Source organism: Bos grunniens, chromosome 12 (genome assembly GCF_055505025.1).
Source record: "Bos grunniens cultivar Pamir isolate PY7600 chromosome 12, Bosgru_T2T1.0, whole genome shotgun sequence".
NCBI classification, from domain to species: domain Eukaryota; kingdom Metazoa; phylum Chordata; class Mammalia; order Artiodactyla; family Bovidae; genus Bos; species Bos grunniens.
The window spans coordinates 22,976,636-22,998,015 of NC_141176.1; the positions used below are offsets into that span (position 1 = coordinate 22,976,636).

The 21,380-nt window shown below is 37.6% G+C and overlaps 1 protein-coding gene across 2 annotated transcripts in view; it reads right to left on the reverse strand.

Annotated features, from left to right (window-relative positions):
- The window catches only part of COG6 (component of oligomeric golgi complex 6), a 54,635-nt gene extending 33,654 nt beyond the window's left edge, over positions 1-20,981 (reverse strand). Inside the window, exons 1-10 of one of the 2 annotated variants that reach the window (XM_086329269.1) lie at positions 20,783-20,981; positions 18,370-18,513; positions 16,076-16,147; positions 14,714-14,772; positions 11,099-11,210; positions 9,175-9,257; positions 8,767-8,837; positions 5,694-5,787; positions 501-629; positions 332-423 (exon numbers count right to left, since the gene is read on the reverse strand). In XM_086329269.1, coding sequence (XP_086185395.1) covers positions 332-423; positions 501-629; positions 5,694-5,787; positions 8,767-8,837; positions 9,175-9,257; positions 11,099-11,210; positions 14,714-14,772; positions 16,076-16,147; positions 18,370-18,513; positions 20,783-20,935 — 1,009 coding nt within the window. In that variant the 5' untranslated portion in view covers positions 20,936-20,981. Of the gene's footprint in view, positions 1-331; positions 424-500; positions 630-5,693; positions 5,788-7,897; positions 8,003-8,766; positions 8,838-9,174; positions 9,258-11,098; positions 11,211-14,713; positions 14,773-16,075; positions 16,148-18,369; positions 18,514-20,782 lie in introns of those variants that run through there. The other variant, XM_086329270.1, reaches the window with a different exon arrangement.
- Between the last annotated feature and the right edge of the window lie 399 nt (positions 20,982-21,380).

Genomic DNA, 21,380 nt, shown 5'->3' on the forward strand with positions numbered 1-21,380 from the left:
ACATCCCCTTTTGCCTTTAGAGGATAGTGCTGTACAAGATCTGAGACAACGTACACCAGGCACTCCAGAGGCACCTTGAAAGCGGAGCAGAGGGGTCCTGGCTCACTAGGGAAGGCCCCAAAGGTCCAGTATAAAAATGTTATCAGTTAAAGTGATGGAGAGGAATTCACCGGAAAAGGGAAACTAGAGAAAGTAAGACTAATTAGGCCGCTTACTGAACCACCTCGGGTAAAGAGTTTATCTCCACGAAAAACAGCAGCGAGAACAGAAACAGAGACATCCTGTGTGATGTGCTACCTCTCAGACGAGCAGGAGCCGCCGGCTGACCCACCTTGTGCAGTTACATGCTTCAGAAGAGCTTCGAGGTGTTCTTTCTCAGAAGCAGTAGCTTGATGGAGCCAAGCCAACATATCTCCTACGTATCTAATGGAAAAACTAAATGTTGGTGAAAATTTCCTTTAGAAAAACACTGAATACCCCAATACTGTCTGCTCTTATACCTCAAAGGGTCATGGGAGTGCATTTCAATGGGTCTAGGGGTACCTCCTGGGCCCCCTCTTGTAAGAGCATCAATGAATCCACGAACCACTGTACTTCTTCTGGCTGTTCCAAACTCATCTAAGGTATACCTAGAAGAGACAGGTTATTAACAAACAATTGTTTTTCTTCCTAATGGCTATATCAAACTATTCATGCACTTTCTCAGATAAGCTATCTAACACCTTTTTTTACACAATTCTCTCAAGCAATACTGCTTTAAACAAAAAATATTTAATAAAGAAATTTATCATAGTGATAATCCAATCCTAAGGTGCATCTTTTTATGTCTAAGAAGGAATGCAGGGATTTACAATCAGTAACAGAGGTTGTGGCAATAAAGGATAGAGCAGGGGATTTGGTAAAAGTAAAATTCGAGACAAGCTGGAAACCCTGAACTCTACAGGTTGTCCTGTCCCACCCCTCGTCCAAAACATGACACTCCACTGCACACAGGCGGACTAGTATGTGGTTCTCAGAGGCTGGTTACAGTTAGAACTCTGTAATCCAAAATATAAGACTTTTCCTGCTACACTAAAAAAACTCTCATGTATATTACTACAATACCAACAAAATTTGTCCAAATTATACCAAATACCACCAAAATATACTATTCGTATTTAAAAGCTTATTTTGACTCCAATGTTAAACATATTACATGCTACTTGAATTTACTGACCAGCTATGCCTTAAGAGCAAATACTTTCTTTTACATATATTTACAAGTTATCAATTACAGTTGGTGGGGCAGGAGAGAAGACTTTCAAGGCTAAGGAAATTTTTAGGGAAAAAAGATTTTGAACTGGACGATCAGACCATTTGGGGTCAAATGATAGGATGGCTTAAAGGTACCAAGAGTCCCTGTTTCCTTGACTAGAATCTGCCTTTGTTTCTCTCTGTCGCCACTGTCGCCCAACTCAAAGTTCTGTTTTAAAGGTACACAGGAAGACAAACTATTTTTTCGTAGTCCTATGTCAGCAGATTCTAGATCCATGAATTTTTACATCTCTGAACAGTACTCTACTAAATGTTGAGAATTATTTCATTACCCTACTATAAAGAAAAACTACAAAAATTTCACCAAAGTTTTCAAAAGAATTTCTCAGGCTACACTGCTTTCTTTAATATGCTATAGATTTCATGAAAAACCCACTTTTTTTTTAACAGAAGAAAGCTAGAAAGGGGGCATATTTTTAAATAAAAGTGTAGTAAAGCAATCAATAGCAATAAATTGTTAGGACTCTGAGCATTCATATGTACCAGTAACCAGATCATGGTTGTGTGTGGTTTTTGGTTTTAGTTAAAAGGAAATGGTTTTGAAATTCCATGCAGTGACATACCAGCAATACGTCAAGATGAAAATGCAGTTATCAAGCTAAGTTTTGCAAAAGTGCACAGTTGCTTTACATTCACTCTGTTTTTTTTTTAACAAATTAGAACCAAGGTGCTTATTTCTATTTCTTCCCTCATGCTCTTAAAAATATAAATGCTTAGGGTACAGAATGCCTTCCTTTAAAGACCATCAGTTCTATGAAGTGACTTGTGATCAGATTTATGACAGCACAAAATTCACAAACTTTTTAAATATGTAAACCTAATCTTCCCCTGGGGACCCAAATGACTGCATAATAAACAGAAACAATGTAACTTCTGTTTCTAGGACTACTCACTGTGGCCACAGGTTATATCAGAAACCACTGAATCCACTGGCATTTTAAATGCGGGGAGGGGCAATTTTAAAAGTCTGACAAACACCAGAATCTAACCTTTTTACTATAAAATATAAATAAACATTAACATTAATGTTAAATTTTCCTGCAATAGATATAATTTGAAGCAAGAAGAGCATGAGCTAAAATGAACCTTCAGTGATATCTGAAGACATGAAATCTCTTTTCCCAGAGACAAAAGAAAATTTCCTTGACCAAAAAGAGATTCTTTTCCAACAAAGGTCAAAAACTGAAAATGTAGCTTTATAAAAGTGAATGTCAAAATTATGTAAATATTCTAAAATGCCTCTAGTTAAAATAAAAAAATCAAAATCCCCAGTTTTTATGTTTATCCATAGTAGAAAAGGAAAAATTCTGGTCAAAAAGCAAATAAAATGAAAAAAATTTGTCCAAAAAAATTAAAAGATAGAAGAATAACGTAAAAGCCTTTCTAAGAAATACAACAAATAAAGAATAAAAAAAAATCAGCATTGTAGATATTATTATATCCTTTAATAACTGACATGGTTTACCAGTAAAGAAGACAACATCAATTTGTCCATTTCTACTTGGAATAAATTTCTTTTTGAAAACACTTCTGTAATTGATGTATTAAAAGTTAATAATGCATTAGCATTCCAGTTATATAAGACCTAACAAAATCTGAGTACGGCAATTTTCCCCAAAGACTTCAATAACTGACATTTTCTTAAATGTGATACCTATACATTTGAGACCCAATAATGTTTGGGTAGCTTCTCTACTTTATTTAAATCAAGTTCATATAGTGCCATCTGGTGGTTAACATAATACATTATAAAGTTTTTCCCTAAATTTTAAGAAACCACCACTTTGAAAGAGGTGATTACTTAAGATGAAAGGCCAAATTTCTCTTTTTCAGTGTTCATCTTATGGTACTTAACTGGCACTAAAAGCTTCCTTCTTCTGCACTCAACATCCAAGTGTTTAACCATCCACACTGCACTATGGCCCCCATCCCCTGTGTTTCCTGTGAAGATACATCTTCTTTGCCTATTTCAGTTCTATTGTCTCTCAAGCATTTTGCCTTGCTGTCAGGTAGGCCTTAAATACACTTCTCTTTAGCTGAAAATTTTCCACTTTATCTGCTTTCAAAATAAAAATAATAGCCAGTACTTTGTGATGAGTGAAGCATGATGCTCAACACCTTATGGGAACATTCCAATTTTAATCTTCACAGCAACCCAGCACGACAAGCACTATTTTCATCCTCATTTCACAGCTCAAGAAAACCGAAGCCTATAAAGGTATGTGGGTTCATCAAAAAATCTAAAAAAAAAAAAAACACCCAGTCTAACTCAGAGCCCACCATTTAAACCATTATGCAATACTGCTCCTTTCCAAGTGTCAATCAAGAATCAAAACTTAGAAAAAATACATTTATATGGTAGAAGTCAGTTGACCTTTTCAGAGGCCCAAAATACCTGAAGGCCTTTTTAAAAAACAATTAACCTTGTGAACAAATATGAATCTGTGGACACTGTTACACATTATTAAACAAGCACCAAATGTTTCAGGTACTATAATCATAACCAAACACCAATACCTTACAGTGAAAAAACTGGGAAAGAAATTTCAAAGACGCTAAGATCCACTGAGCCGATGGTCAATAATGAGCATCAGCTTATCCCAGGAACCCGAACAACATGCAGATCTATTGTGATCCAGCTCCTGCTACTAACCCAGCAACCAGCTTCTGCGAGTCCCTAGAGGTACATGTTCCTCCTCAACCCATGCACTAGCACCTGCTGTTCCCTAAATCTGGGATGTTCTCTCCTCCCTTTTCATCTTGGAAAATGCTTATCAACCTTCAGAACTCATTTTATACCTACTTCCCGGAAGAAACTTTCACTAATGTACACCCCTTTGCCCACCACAGACTACTTGAGCCACAAAGCATTTGAGACTTGACTTTTAGAAAAGCACTTAATGTATACGCTAAAGTGGATTTGTTTACGTCTGGTTCCATAAAGTAAAGCAAGTTGAAGGTGATGTTTTATTGATGGTAAGCCTTTCACACTTAGAACTGTGCTTAACATATAGTGAGTACTCAGTAAGTAACACTGGGGTATGATTATTTTATGTATCTGTCAAGTCCCAGCATTTGTGTTCTAAAATCTTATCACAGGACAAGTAATGTTCTAATCAGAAAACAGAGTAAGAAGGAAATCTTCTAAAAATATAGAAGCAGATAAAAGACATGACTCAGAGCAGGACTGAATGCATGAGTTCTCTGGCTTTCTGTTTCCCAAATTTTAACTCCCTACTTGGTCTTCCCATTTTCATACTATTCCAGACATTAAAAATGAAAAAGGATTTGAAGGAACGGATAAAAAAGATGTGGTACATATCTACAATGGACTATTACTCAGCCATTAAAAGAAAGAAATCACGCCATTTGCAGCAACACGGCTGGACCTAGAGAGTGCCACATGAGTGACATAATCAGACAGAGAAGGGGAAATAGCGTGTGACAACCTTTATATGTGGAATCTAAAAAGAAATGATAACAGATGAACTCACTTACAAAACAGAAAGAGGCACAGACTTAGAAAATGAACTTATGGTTGATGAGGGGGAAGGGGTAGTTAGGGAGTTTGAGAAGGTCATATACTCATTGCTATATTCAAAATGGATAACCAACAAGGACCTACTGTACAGCACATGGAACTCTACTCAATTTTACATGCAAACCTGGATGAGAGGGAGGCCTAGGGGAGAATGCATACATGTGTATGTATGGCTGAGTCCCTTCCCTGTTCACCTGAAACTAACACAGTATTGTTAATTGGCTATACCCCAACACAAACTAAAAAGTTTAAAGACTGAAGACAAAAAAAGGACTTGAAAAGTAAAAGAAAACTAAAACACAGAAAAATAAAAAATATATAAGTAAATAATGCATGAAGTTCTTATCCAAAGCATTATCACATAGCACCTGGCTGCCATAACTTACAGGATTAAAAACCTGAACTCTTTCTTTTCTGGAATCCTACTAATGGAATTCTAATTTTAAATCTTCTTTTCTCATCTCTGGGTAATTATTATTTATTAGTCCATGTGACCTCCACCCTTTCAGGGCAGTGTTAATACAGGAGTTTTAGTTACATACAATTCCAAGGTAATTAATGAGATGGCAGAATGCAGGAAAGACCTTAACCTCTGCATAAATAAGAGGCAGTCTAGATATTGGGACATCTTGGTTTTCATATCTGTGTTGCATTCTATAGCATGGAATATGCAATTAGGCAGATGCTCCAGTGGTACCCAGGTGAGATAAAAATATCACTGTAAATTATTATACTGCTCAAACTATTGTATATAAATTTGATTAACACTGAAAGTCAACATAAATTACCAAAGAAAAAGTAGATTTGCTTTTTTATTAATTAGGAAAAAGTCACTCACTTATATAAAACAGGTCTGTCCTGCAGGGCTTCCATTGCCTGAGTTAGCACTGGAGATATGTCACATGATTCTTGTGTCAGTGTTCTGCATTCACCTGAAAAAGGGTTAACATTGTAACACTGGTTAAAATACAATTAGGCCCTTATTATGTCCATTGTACAACCAGAGTCTAAATACCACATTTAAAAAATGCTTGGAAAAGCCTAGAGAACATACCAATAAAAAACTAGTTAATGCTGCTAAACTAAACATTCAAGCTTAAATATCTATTTAACTTCAATATACCACATCTGCTATGAGGTATACAACATATTTTATTATTATAAGAAACCAGAATTCTGAAGAAACCAATCAATGAACAAATATGCACTAAATAACAGCTATGTTGCTGCTGCTGCTGCTGCTGCTAAGTCGCTTCAGTCGTGTCCAACTCTGTGCGACCCCCACAGACGGCAGCCACCAAGCTCTGCCGTCCCTGGGATTCTCCAGGCAAGAACACTGGAGTGGGTTGCCATTGCCTTCTCCAATGCATGAAAGTGAAAAGTGAAAGTGAAGTCGCTCAGTCATGTCCTACTCTTAGCGACTCCATGGACTGCAGCCCACCAGGCTCCTCCATTCATGGGATTTTCCAGGCAAGAGTACTGGAGTGGGGTGTCATTGACTTCTCCGAATAACTGCTATACACACAGCAATGTCAAGAAGGGAAGGGAATACTAACTGTTCATCACCAGTTCTTTACCCCAGGGGCAATCTTCAAGCAGTTTGCTAGAATGTTTATATGGGTAACTAATACATACTAGTAAAATTATATTGATTATTCTGTCTACAAAATACTGATTAAATGTCTACTCTGTTCAAAAAACAGGACATGTTCAGAAATTCCCAACCTTTGCTAGGTGAAGACCTCATGTTCCTTTGTTTTTAACAGGTAATTCTACTAACACACTATTGAAACATTTTAAAACTAAATACATAAACCACTTGTGGTAGGCGAAATAATGGTCTTCCCAAGAGCCCTAATCACTGAAACCTGTGAATATGTTATTTTATGAAGCAAAAGGGACTTTGAAGATGGAATTAAGGGGATGGACCTTCAGTTCAGTTCAGTCGCTCAGTTATGTCTCTTTGTGACCCCATAAACCGCAGCACGCCAGGCCTCCCTGTCCATCACCAACTCCCGGAGTCCATCCAAACCCATGTCCATTGAGTCGGTGATGCCATCCAACCATCTCATCCTCTGTCATCCCCTTCTCATCCTGCCCTCAATCTTTCCCAGCATCGGGGTCTTTTCAAATGAGTCAGCTCTTCACATCAGGTGGGCAAAGTATTGGAGTTTCAGCTTCAACATCAGTCCCTCCAATGAACACCCAGGACTGATCTCCTTTAGGATGGACTGATTGGATTTCCTTGCAGTCCAAGGGACTCTCAAGTCTTCTCTAACACCACAGTTCAAAAGCATCAATTCTTAGGTGCTCAGCTTTCTTTATAGTCCAACTCTCACATCCATACATGACCACTGGAAAAACCATAGTCTTGACTAGACGGACCTTTGTTGGCAAAGTAATGTCTCTGCTTTTCAATATGGAATCTAGGTTGGTCATAACTTTCCTTCCAAGAAGTAAGTGTCTTAATTTCATGGCTGCAATCACCATCTGTAGTGATTCTGGAGCCCAGAAAAATAAAGTCAGCCACTGTGTCTACTGTTTCCCCATCTATTTCCCATGAAGTGATGGGACTGGATGCCATGATCTTCATTTTCTGAATGTTGAGCTTTAAGCCTACTTTTTCATCTCCTCTTTCACTTTCATCAAGAGGCTCTTTTGTTCTTCTTCACTTTCTGCCATAAGGGTGGTGTCATCTGCATATCTGAGGTTATTGATATTTCTCCCAGCAATCTTGATTCCAGCTTGTGCTTCCTCCAGCCCAGCGTTTCTCATGATGTACTCTGCATAGAAGTTAAATAAGCAGGCTGACAATATACAGCCTTGACGTACTCCTTTTCCTATTTGGAACCAGTTTGTTGTTCCATGTCCAGTTCTAACTGTTGCTTCCTGACCTGCATACAGGTTTCTCAAGAGGCAGGTCAGGTGGTCTGGTATGCCCATCTCTTTCAGAATTTTCCACAGTTTATTGTGATCCACATAGACAAAGGCTTTGGCATAGTCAATAAAGCAGAAATAGATATTTTTCTGGAACTCTCTTACTTTTTCGATGATCCAGCAGATGTTGGCAATTTGATCTCTGGTTCCTCGGCCTTTTCTAAAACCAGCTTGAACATCTGGAAGTTCACGGTTCACGTATTGCTGAAGCCTGGCTTGGAGAATTTTAAGTATTACTTTACTAGCGTGTGAGATGACCTTAAATAGGGACATTTTCCCAGATCATTAAGTGGGTCCAAGGTAATCATCTATGTCTTAAAAGTGGAAGAGGCTAGCAGAAAAGTCAGAGATATGAGATGGAAGAAGAGGCAGGAGAGATTCAAAGTGAGAAAGCGACTCCATCTACCCATTGCTGGCTTCAAAGACGGAGCAAGGGGCCACAAGCCAATGCAGGCGGCCTCTAGAAGCAGGAAAACCCTGTGATAGTAGCCAAGGAAACTCACAGCTCAGTCCTCCGACTCAAAGAACTAAGTCATGCCAAAAAAGTGAATGAGCAAGGCAACAGATTATTCCCTAGAGCCTCCAGAAATGAATGCACATCTTCTCATTTTAGCATGGTGACTTCTGACTACAGAACTATAAAATGATAAACTTTTGTTTTAAGCCATTAAGATTGAAATAAATTTGTTACAGAGGCAACAGAAAATTAATTCACCCTAATGATTACATTAACAACAAGGGATGTCTAATCAACTTTAAGATAATCTGGGGCACAGATACTGACCTTATTATTTTTTCATTTCCATCCTTAATTATATATAGTACTGAATTATAGTAGATACTTATGAGGCAAACACAAAGACAGTATGTTCAAATTTTTTTATTACTAAAATCAAAATATGCTATCAAATAAATACTAAGTGAAATAAAATCAAGCATTCATGAATCTAGACTGCATCAAAGAGACCACTTACTTTGAGCCCACCGGTAAAGTCTTTCGTAAGATGTTTCTTGAAGCAAGGCCATTTGCTCCATAATTTCTAAACTAAAAAAATTAACGATTATAATTTATTTAAAAGTTTTAGCCAATAGCTAAATCTAAGAATCTAATTATTTTAATTACAGAATGATTTGGTTATAGCTTATTAACTTTTTATCATTTTGTGGAATAATTTTTTTAGTAATTTTTTAATAATTAAATAAACTTTGCCAAGTTTTAATACCATCACTTAGATACTCAACTGCTGTTTTATGCTAAACACCAGGGTATAACTTCCTGTTTATCCAAAGACACATAAAGATTAAACTTCTATTTCACATAATGCCATACACTTTAAGAATCTAGAAAATCTTTAAAATTTTGAATTGAAAAGGCTACTCACCCCGCTGTTTGTTGGTTTGTACGCAAGAGAACTTTAACATCATTATGAATCTGTTTTACTCTTCCCAGTGCCTTGAAAAAATCCTTTAAAATTAAGAATGTAACTTTAAAGTTTCCATGTTTTCAGGTAAAACTATATTGCTCTAAATCGAAATATCATAACAAAGGAAAAAGAAATTATTCTACCTACTCTAATGAAGCCTTCTTATACTGATCTCAACTTTCTCTAAATTTTTGTAAAATGTATAATAGATATTTAGTGAAGTGAAAGTTGCTCAGTTGCATCCCCCAGAATCTTTGCGACATCATGGACTACAGAGTCCATGAAATTCTCCAGGCCAGAATACTGGAGTGGGTAGCCTTTCCTTTCTCCAGGGGATCTTCTCAACCCAGGGATCGAACCCAGGTCTCCCACATTGCAGGTGAATTCTTTATGAGCTAAGCCACCAGGGAAGCCCATTATTCACATTTTAAAACGTATGTGCCAAACAGTGTACTAAGATGTGGAGATTAAAAGTTTATAAAGACAAAATCTCTGTCTTCAAGACGTATACAGTTTTGTGAAAGAGTAATGTAAACCTGAAGATTATAACATAAAGGAAAACATGCTATGTATTACGTATCTAAGACACAGAAAGCCCAGCATGGCTTCATCACCACAGGAGATGATGGTTTATGTGTCTACCATATAACCCTTTCTTGCCCCTCATCCAGGAGCAGAATGCAAAGCTGAATGTATAAACATACACAAGCTGATTGACGCTGAACTCCCAGCTTTTCTTCCCTCTCGAAAAAGGTACTGGAGCCTTAGTTTCCAGATAGCCACCAATAGTGTTCCAACCATGAAAAGCAGTTGATGAGTTATTTTTCTTTGATGAATAAAAAACTTTTTTAATGTTTTAAAATCCCTAATACTGTTGATTATTTCTGCTGAGGCGGGGTGAGGGAAGGTGCAATGTCACATATTTAAAATGCGCCAAGTTCCTCAAACTATAAGGGCAATAAATACCAATAGGTAAGGCACCTACAATTCTCTCACCTACTTAACACCCTACACTCAAGGGATGGGTTCCATCCCAGCCCAGGCAGTAAGATAACGGTGACATCTATCAAGAGTCACTCAGTAAGCCCCCCTCCCTGGGCCCCCTCAGGAACTCTTCCTGCCCTCAGACCCCAGGCACAGGTTTGCAGGTCCTCCCAGTTAGGACACTGAAGGATTCTTCTCAAGAAAAACTGAGTATTTTCAAGAGGGAAAAAAGAGAAATGATACTTTTCCTTGTTGTTTAGCATTTTGAAGTTTTAGAAAGAATGGCATGGGTTCAGAAAAGAATCAGATGACAAGGTAAGAAGTTTCTAATCTCAGGAAAGACCAAAAGTTGTGAGAGAAAGAACATGTAATCACTGCAACATCACTGCAGTGTAAACAGAACATGCCATATAACTGCACTGTGAGGCAGAAGAAAAGAGAACATGTATGTGTGGAGGGAAAGGAGCCGTGGAGAGAGAGGCTAATTACTTAGTCCATGGTAGCTCATCCATAGCAAATAGTTAACATGGATATCCAAAGCATACTCCTTTTCACCAAAGGTCCAGAATATAGAATCTACAAAAGAAGCAATTAACAAGATTGAAAATGGTTGCCAAAGGACTTAGAGATGGAAAGGAGTGGAATACGTGATGAGGTGATGTAGGCTTTCCTTATAAGCCCTATTGTACTCTGACTCCTAAAAAACAAAAAAGAAGTACACGTACTGTTTTAAAAAAAATAAGATAATTTAAAATCTGTACCTTAAATTGCTAAGCTTAAAAACATTTTTAAATAAAAAAAAAATTTAGGTGGTAAAATAAAGCCTTAGAAAAGAGTGATTTCTCTATAACATCTGTAACTGCTATGCTTTAAGTGATTTCAACAGAAAGCAAAGTACCTCAGTGATGGGTCCTTCTCTTGTACCTCGGAGAAGACTCATTTCGTCAGAAGTCAGCTGGAACTTGGATAAGAAGGCATCTGCCACTTGTGCTCTTATTTCTAACCTTTGACTGTAATATTTTTAAAAAGGGAACAGAAAATCAAGCACATTATGCATTTTACATAGCTTTAAAACAAGTTACCTCTCTCATAACTTTTAAGACAAAGACGTGAAACTGTCTCAGTATCTTCAGAAGCCTCATTTCTGCCTCAAATACTAGCAGCTCATCAAGCACGTAGGTGATCAATTAGCTGATATTGTCCTACCTCTGCAGAGGGCACAGTAAGAGGCCACAGACTAACCTTTATGCAAAAGGGGAAATAAGTTCATGAATGGTACAGGCAATACAAATCCTTAGCCACTTATATGTATGTGAATAGTTCACCTTATGGTAACAAAGTTGTGAGAGAGACATAAGCCAATTAATTTCTTCTCAGTCACTAAAAAGTTCTAAGCCTTTGAAGCTGGTCCATGAAGTACACAACAAATCAAAAATCAAGCCTACTATTTACTTTAGGTTAAAAATTGAAGCCAAGAACTCATCTTGTAATTCTTCATTAATCCAAAAAAAAAAAAAAAATCACTCCTCTCTTTTGTCTTAGCCACTTTTTCTGCACACTATCATAACAAACAAAAAACATCTTTTCAAATTATATTACCTGAGTGCAGCCAACTTAGACTAGCTGACCATTAGGAAAAAGCACACTTGAGTCTGCAATTCAACCTGCAGGGACCTGCAGGACTGAGCTGCGTCACAATCAAAAGGCAAGTCAGGAATACAAACCACACGAGCAGAAATTCAACATTCCTGCCTTCTAGATTTTAGATTTGAAGATATACAAATAAAATTAAAGTGTTTCATTAATAGTATTCACAGGGAAGTAATATTCTCCAATTTCAAAATATTCAAATGAAACTGAACAAACAGTATCTGAACAGACAGAACAACGCATGTCATCTTTGTTTTGTTTGGACTCTTGGGTTTCCAGGTTTAAGTTCACAATGTCAACTGCTCCTGCCGAATGACAAGAGCTAAAAAGAAAAAGTCCTCCAGGTGGCAGTAATGCTCTATTTTTCTCAAATGACAATGTAAATCACCTACTTAAATCTATACAGATTTAAAAAACCTATGTCCTTAATTATCTTATTAAGTACTGATATCTACAAGTTACCTTAACATGTTTTGTTTTATACTTTTAGAAGCTCAAATCATTATCATACCGGATTTAAATTAATGATAACACCTCATAAAATTCCTTGAGACTATACAAATTAACCATTTCAATGAAAATCTTTTGGGAGTTTCTTTTGGATCTATCTTCACAGTCAATTTACCAGGCACAAAGGAAAATTAATCTCTTTAGTTTACTTTTTCATTATGTTTTAACTGAATCTAGCACAGTTGACCCTTGAATAATGTGTGGGTTGGGGACTCCTACCCTACCCTGTACAGAGGAAAATCTGCATATATTACATCCAGCCCTCTGGAGTAGAAGCTCCAACCCACTGTGGACTGTGTAGGACTACAAAAAAAAAAAAAAACACATATATAAGTGGACCTGTGCAGTTCAAACCTGTGTTGTTCAAGGGTCAGCTGTTAATTCAGTATGCACACATACTAACTGAGAGAAAATACACCACATTGTTAACAACAGCTGTATCTAGGTGTTCAAGTTAATCTAACTGTAATTTTCTTCAAGTTTCACACATGTAAATGAAAGGAGAAGCAGAAAAAAGTGACTTTTTCTTGCCTTCTCCTAACCTTTTACAGGGCAATAAAAGAATATGTATCACATATGTTCTGACAAAATAAATTGCTTTTATATTTTTATGTAAGCTGTAATATCAAAACCTAAGATATAGGTTTATAGCAAAGAACACAATCAAAATAAAACCTATTAAAAAATAAGAAAGAATGAGAACATAAACAACACAGCTGAGGAAAACTATCTAATTAAGTACAGAATAGCTTCTGTTTCTAGTTGCCAAAGCCAATGAAGAAACAAGATGGACTACACATCTCTGTTTAAAAAGCGGAGAGGGATATGGAGGGTAGTACTCCTTGAGGTAAGTCAGGCAGTGTGTTCAGCACTCAATATAAATCACTTATTCATCACAACAACCCTGCAATGTAGCTTATTATTCCTTTTTTTCACATGTGATAACTGAGCCTGAGGGAGTTAACAAAGAACTCATGTAAGATTAAAAATCTAACGAGCTCTTACCTAAGATTTAGATTAGAATTCAGCTCTTCAAGGTCTACATCCTTTCCACTATAACATACTACACCTCAAAGATAAACATTAACATTCACCAGAGAGAAATCTGGCTGATGGGCCTTTCCAAGAGACCAAAAAAATACATAATAAATAGTGATTTCACCAATATTAAAAAACAAAGTTCATATTTATTCACTCAAAATCACTTACTGAATCTACAATGTGTTTTGCACTGAGACATAAAAAGAGAATAAGAGGCTGTCACTTCTCAAGGAGCTCAGCTTTGTAGAAAAGAGACTCAATCAAACCAACAATTAGTTACAGGAGATTGTACTACATACTAAAGATGGCAAGACAAAGATTTAACTCAGGCCAGGAGAAGGCAATGGCACCCCACTTCAGTACTCTTGCCTGGAAAATCCCATGGACGGAGGAGCCTGGTGGGCTGCAGTCCATGGGGTCGCAAAGAGTCGGACGCGACTGAGCGACTTCACTTTCACTTTTCACTTTCATGCATTGGAAAAGGAAATGGCAACCCACTCCAGTGTTCTTGCCTGGAGAATCCCAGGGATGGGGAGCCTGGTGGGCTGCCATGTATGGGGTTGCACAGAGTGGGACACGACTGAAGCGACTTAGCAGCAGCAGCAGAAAGGGTTTGAATAAACTTTGTATACAGGATTGGTGATGTTTCTCTCTTGGTTTTAGACATAATTTTCAATTGAATCCACACTTGTTCTCACGTCAGCCAACAAAAACATAAGAGAAAAATTCACAGGTGGGTCTCTAACTGCAAGGAAACTTACAAAAGATGTGTTGTGATACTAAAAACATTCTAATCTGATGCTCAAGGCACATGCTTAGTTCTGAATACAGAAATTCAACACCTGCTTTTCCTTAGAGTTGACTGCTCTGTGAACCCAACCATCTCTTCAGCATAGTGTGCAATTTTCCTCATCATGGTCCATGCACCAATGGGAAAGAGACGTGTGGTGGCAGAACAGTTCTGTACCTTGACAGCAGCAGCGTACATAATCATTAAGTTAAAAATGAAAGGCAATTGTGAAAAAACATAATACAATTACTAAAAAATTTAAAAATCTACTGCTTGTTTTGAATTATACAGCAAACGAACAATACATCATCACTTCCAAAAAGGTATAATCTCAGTCCCAGCTATCAATGTTCCTAAACACTGTTTGTATTTGTTTTACTCTTGGATAATAGCTTAAAACCTCATATTTTGTATCATTTTTGAATCACTTTTTTGATTATTTTATCTCTGCTTTGAAGTTATTTATAGTTTTTGAATTATCTCCAAATTAATGAAGAATTGATTATATAAAGAAAAGCTTACCTTTCAGCTTGAAGCTTAGTGGTTTTTACTATTAAATCCTGAGTCTGTTCCTTTGCTGCCTAAAATTATAAACATATCTAATATTAGCACATTTCAATTCTATTATACTTCAGAAAACTAACATTGCCAATTACTGGAGTTCAACAGCAAATGAGATTACACTCCAGAACACAAAGATATAAAAAAGGCCCAAAAAATTGAAACAGATGTTTTAAGGCTCACATACTACATTTAAGAACTGACTCAGGCAGAAAACAACACAATATTGTAATTATCCTCTAAAGAAAAATAAATAAATGTTAAAAAAGAAGAACTCAGAATTCTCAATACACACATAATACTACATACATAAGGCTTACAAGAAAGAAAAAGGTGTCACCATGATGGAATTTAACAGTTCCTGATGCTTTTTAGTGAAACAGAGGCACTGGCAGGGCCAGTTGAAGGATGGAAAACATGGCTTCAGTTATGGCTGTGCTGAGCTACCAGGGAATCTCTGAATGAAGTTGTAAGCTAAGTCAATGATAACTCAATATACAAAAAATACCCCTCATAGAGGGTTCTAGTGAAGATTAGAGATAGCCCCATCTACAAGACAGAGTGCTATTCCTGACCAAGTCATACTAAGTCATACTAAGCAATCCTCTCTCCCCTGAACCAGAGCTGAAAGGATCAGGAATGAAAACTTGATGAAAAGGTATTTCAAAGACTAGGAAAACATTTATAAGGTGAACTGAAACAAACAACAAGTGTAGCCAATGAGATTCTCTCTCAGTGGCCTGAACTGGGCAATCCTATAAAATAAGGCAGTCAGTAACGAGAGGAGAAACAAGTCAGTGGTTGGAAACAGGTAGAGACATAAAGGCATAAAGTGAATCAGAAGTATGTAGATCAATGCTAACTCTGCAGCCAAACTAGGGGTTTAGACTGCTTTAATAAACGGCCCTACACTTAGAGACATTTTCCTGAGATATTTTTTAGAGTGAGTATAAATCATAATTAAGCTGGGTCTTCACTGGGCATAGCTTTAGTCTGAAAGTATTCCTAAGGCTTTCTACTAAGGAATTTATTTGTGCTGCATTTGTGGAATATTATGGAATTCAAAAGTTTATCAAAACTTCACACAGTTATCTCTATACTGGCAAGATCAAAATACAAAGGTTTCTGGAGTTAACTACACAATATTAGCAAACCATCACTGAAGAAACACGAAGAGAGTTATAATTTTTAAAAATTTACATTCAAACTTACTACAGGGCATGATGTATCAGATATCCACACATTCTGTGGACTTAACTAGCAATTTCTGAAAGTTTACTGTCTTATCAGGAACTAGGCTACAATGCAGTCATTATACCGGACCTGTAGGCGACTTGTCATATCTTGACAACAGCTGCTCATTGCTTGAACATCTTCATGTATGCTTTCAAGTTCCTGAAAAGGAAAAAAGTAACATTAGATATAGTTAAAGTATTAGGTATAGTTAAAGCAATTTCTCTTATCTTAGCCAAATCTTTATTTTTGTTCCATGATATTCTTTTGCCAAAGCATGACAAAAGATTCTGTATTTAAGACTGAAAATGATTAAAAGAATAACGTCTAGAATATGAAAAGATATTTTAAAAAACTAGCATATTTCTTTTTAGAAAGGGTCTGACAATAGGAAAATGGAAAATTTTTAAGAATATGAATACGTGTTTATTCACATTCTCATACTAAGAATTTATCCTAAGAAATTAATCAAATAAATGTGCAACAATATATGTAAGAGATGATCAACACAGAGTTGCCTAAAACAAATGGCAAGTGTGAACCATTTCCAACCACACAAAGGAAATCTGTGCATCCATTAACAATGATAGTATCTATGTGTGTGTGTGTTATTATGGAAAAATGTCTATATAAGGCTAAAAAAGGGCTCATAAAACACATACAACACCTCCCCATGTTTGTTTGTTTGTTTTTTTCAGAAAAAATACACATATATGTGTGCAGAAGAACACAGGAAAAGTCCTGAAGGGCCACACAATAAAATACTGACAGGTTATTTTTGTGTAATAGAATCATAAGTAATAGTTCTATTTCTGACCTTTACTGTTTATCCTAAACAGCTTTGAAGTGAATAAAAGAATGATTTCAAAATAGCAATTAATATCAGCAACAGCAAACAGGTACAAATAGGCAAACTAATCTATTTCCTTAAATCTCACTGTATAATCTAATGAGACTAGCACTATATTATTAGCCAACTAGGTCAAGAAAAACTTATTTCTAATATTTACTTTAACAAATGGCAACCCATTCCAGTATTCTTGCTTGGAAAATCCCATGGACAGAGGAGCCTGGCGGGCTACAGTCCATGGGCTGCAAAGAGTTGGACACGACTGAGGGACGAAGCATGCACTCCAGTACACTGAATGAATCTGACTTGTAAATAATGTAGTATCCCTCATGGACATAAATATGCTTGACGAGCTTCAGTCCACTGCAGTCATTTTTACTGATCCTCAAATCATCCTATCTTTGACCAGTGGAAACCCCTTAACTTAGCTCCATAGTCCTTTTCACACTTCCCAGTGGTCTTTTATGGCTTCCTCGCTTTGGTACTTCTTTTCAGTGGGAAATGGTGTTTAAAAGAGTACACTTTAGATGTGCTCATCACTACTATCCCTCCCTAGTTTTATGAACACTACCAAACTTTCCTTTTAACCTTTCAGATTATTAGACTTCAGCCAATGAAACACTACTGCACAGTTAAAAACAGTCTACACTGGACTTGCCTGGTGGTCTATGGTTAAGAATCTGCCTGCCAGTGCAGGGGAAACGGGGTTCAATCCCTGGTCTGGGAAGATCCCACATGCAGCAGAACAACTAATCTCATGCACCACGACTACTGAAGCCTGAGCACCTAGAACCTGTACACTGATGCAGAGTAGCTCCTACTCATCGCAGCTAGAGAAAGCCCACGTGAAGCATGAAGACCCAGCGCAGCCACGAAGACCCAGGGCAGCCACAAACAAACAAACAATAAATCTTAAAAAAAAAATAGCCTTGTGTTTATTAAGCACTCACTGGTACCATGTATGACACTTCCATACAACTCCCATAGAAATATTAACTATGTAATATTACTCTAATTTAATGTAATTTATAACATAATAAACAAAATTCATTTTCACCCTATGGTGAGTAGACTGCTCACCCAAATATAATGAATAATTATTTATTAGCTGAAGTAACTGATTGCAATTAATCTGAAAATTTCATAATTTAAGATGCAATAAGGTTACTCGGTCCCTATTAATCTCCAGGGGAAAAATAGTTATCCAAGGGAGATGTATTCAACAAGAGACTATTTCTACTGGAAAATCACTCAGAGAAATGGTTTTTTGTTTCTGTTTAAAATGCTAAAATTTGTAAAAGAATTTCCCAAATATTTCAACATTCTAAGACGCAGCATTTGTGGAGGTTATGGATTTAGAAATCACACCAATCCAAAGAATGATGCTGCTGAAGGAATTGTTAATAGTTAAATTTTTTATTTGAACATGGTACACAAATAGCAAGCGTATCAACTCTATTCATAAAAAAACTTAGCACAAAGCCAAGCATACAGTAAGCGCTCAATAAATGCTAAATGAAAAGAGTTTACATACTTCTTTCACTTCCTTGAAAATGCTTACAAACTCTTCATTGATGGCTAAACTTCTGCGTTCGATATCTCCACGTAAATTTCTTCGAGTCCGCAAACTGTTTTCAACAAAAAAGGTTGACAGTGCCTTAAGAGCTTCCAACATGTCCTACATAATTGATAATAAAAGAATATTATTGGGACCAATTTTCAAATGTTTTTCTAATCTTAAGCAAAAACTTACTGAAATCATTTCCCAAGAATTTATTTCCATTACACAATCCAAAAAATACCGGAAGACCTTCACAGTACTGAACAGCAAACTTATTTCTGAAACACAGTAAGGACATATTTACTTGTGAATCGTGACATATATACAAGGTTATTCATTGCAGGATTGTTTGAAATTGCAAAGATTAGAAAGAACCTTAATGTTCATCTAAAAAGGCTTGGTTAAAGAGACTGTGATGCAGCCATTGAAAAGAAGTGGAAATTCTGTATGTACTTACATAGCGTGAGCTTCAAGATATAAGTAAGTGAAAACAAGTGTTAAAAAAAAAAAGGACTATGTACAGTACATGCATATTTACTGGCACCTGCATAAACCAACTCTGGAAGGCTTATCTAAAAAATAAGTACTAACGGTAGCTTCTAGGCTGGGAACTGAATAACTGGGAGCCGAACTTAGACTTAAGAGAGGAAGGCCTCTCTGACATGACTTCTGAACCAAAATAATTCAAGCAAGATTTGACAGTGGCCAGTGGCTTAGCCCAAGATGGTTTAAGCAGATAAAAAAAGAGATACTCCAAAAAAAATTAGAATATATTTTTCAAGATTGAGCCTATAGGATTTGTAATGAATTGGATGTGAGATGTGCGGGAAAAGAAAACAACAGGAATAAAAAAAACACTTATATGCTTCTTGCATGAAGGGTAAATGGTGATGTTCTTTACTAACAGGGGAAGAGAACCAGTTTGGAGGAAAATCAAGAATTCTGGCCATGCTATCTGTGTGATATGGATCAGGTAGCCAACTGGAGGTGTCACGTAGACAACTGGAGCTTGGTAGAGATGTCAGGAACAGGGTTAGAAATTACAGCATCATCATGCTTTTTACTATTTAAAAAGCTATGAGACTAAAAGAGGTCTTTAACAGAGAGAACATGGGTAGAGAGGGCAGAGGACCAAGCCCATTGTGTCCAATAACACCCTAAATCCTACAGACAGAAATTCCTACACCTGAACTAATACATGTTCAAACAGGCTGGACTTTCCATGTTTTGATTACGTTATCATAAAAACACTGGACACATTTGGTTGCTCACCTAAAACTAACACTATATTGCAAATCAACTATACTTCAATTTTTAAAAAGGCTGGAATGAAAAAAACTGTAAGGCTATTTAAATTCAGTTTAATATTTAAGAGACAGAAAAAATAGCTATAAATATTTATGGCAAAAAATAGATAAAATAAAGCTATTTCTTTTTTTGGAACACAGCCTTGATACGTCCTGGAGTCGAGGCTAAATGAGTGGTCAGTAAACGCTAAATGAACAAAATAGCACAGACTAGGGGGCAAAGGACAGCTCGCCAGTTACTAGATATATGTCTTAACCCAGAGACCCTCTCTCCATACCTTATTTTTCTCATGAGTAAAAAAGAAATAATGTTAATTTACCAGAGCAGCTGTATTAAAAGAGAAGATTCATGTCAATAACAGACACTTTAAACCCTTAATAAACTGTATAAAATGAACATTTATTGAGAATTAACAAGAAACAACTCCTGCAGCGCTGTGCTGACCATTTCACCTGGTTTCTCTCATTGAACCCTCGCAACAACCCTGAGAAAGTAACTTGCGGTATTCCCAATTAAGAGATTTAACATCAGCTTAGAGAAGTTAAGGGACTTAAACCAAAATGCACCAGTTTGCTGGTTATATCTAATAAGTGGTGGTCCTAAAGACCACCTTTCTTAGTCATAGTATAATGTGGACCATCTTTCTAACTCATCATAGTATAATGTTATCTTTTACACACAAATTCTTATCGATACCTTACTGTCAGGTGTCTACACATTTACCTATAAAACTCTCACTTCTACATTTTTTTTCTTTATGCCGTTAAGGCACGATCAACACCTGTCGGGGTCAGGGAGAACCCCTCTTCCACCGTTTGCCGTCCAGACCCAGAATCTTCGAGGAACCGTTTTAAATAAATAGAGGTACACCCTGGAAACTTCGTTTTTCCAGGGTCTCCTCGGCTTCCCCCTTCTCACCTGCCCCACGTCGGCAACGCAGCCTGAGGGGTCCCGCGGGCCTTGGGTGCCCACCTCGAGGCGAAGACAAGGGACAAGCGCGAGGTCGCCGCACAGACGACCACCCCCCGACTCCGGCTCCCAGGGATGCGCGACCCTCGGCCCCTCCAGCCCCGCTCACCTTGTCGTTGTCCAGCCGGGTGTCCAGGATCTTACGCAGTTTCCGCGACAGCGGGTTGCTGGTCTGCGCCGAGGTCCCGCCGGCCCCATTATTGAGGCCGTTGGCAGCCCCAGTCGCGGGCACTACGACTACTTCCCCGCTGCCCTCGGCCATAGCGCCTGGCGTCCCGTCCCTGGACAGGCGCCGGCCACCTCAGCCCAGGAAAGGGACGCGCCAGTAGCCACGTAGCACGCATGCGCTGCCTAGGCCGCGCATGCGCCCTCGGACGGCTGTGCCCCGTCCCCTCCTGTTCAGCCTGGCTCCTAGGAAGCTGGTCGGGGCGGGTGGAGAAATCGAGGGAGGCGGAGCAAGACTTCAGGCTGGGAGGAGGAGACTCACGTGAGACTGCGTTTGCAAAGTGGACTGAAATTCAAATCAGGTGTAGAGCTGGGGTATTACGATTTATGGGATTAAAGAGATTTCGTAATCCTCAATCTGTGAAAGTCTGAGCTAGACTTACATATACTGAGACCTGTGCCTGGGCAAATATGTTCAGTTAAAGCTAATTCTAGTTAAGTTCACTTAATACTGTGCAGCCATTTTTCCGCTATGAAGGAGA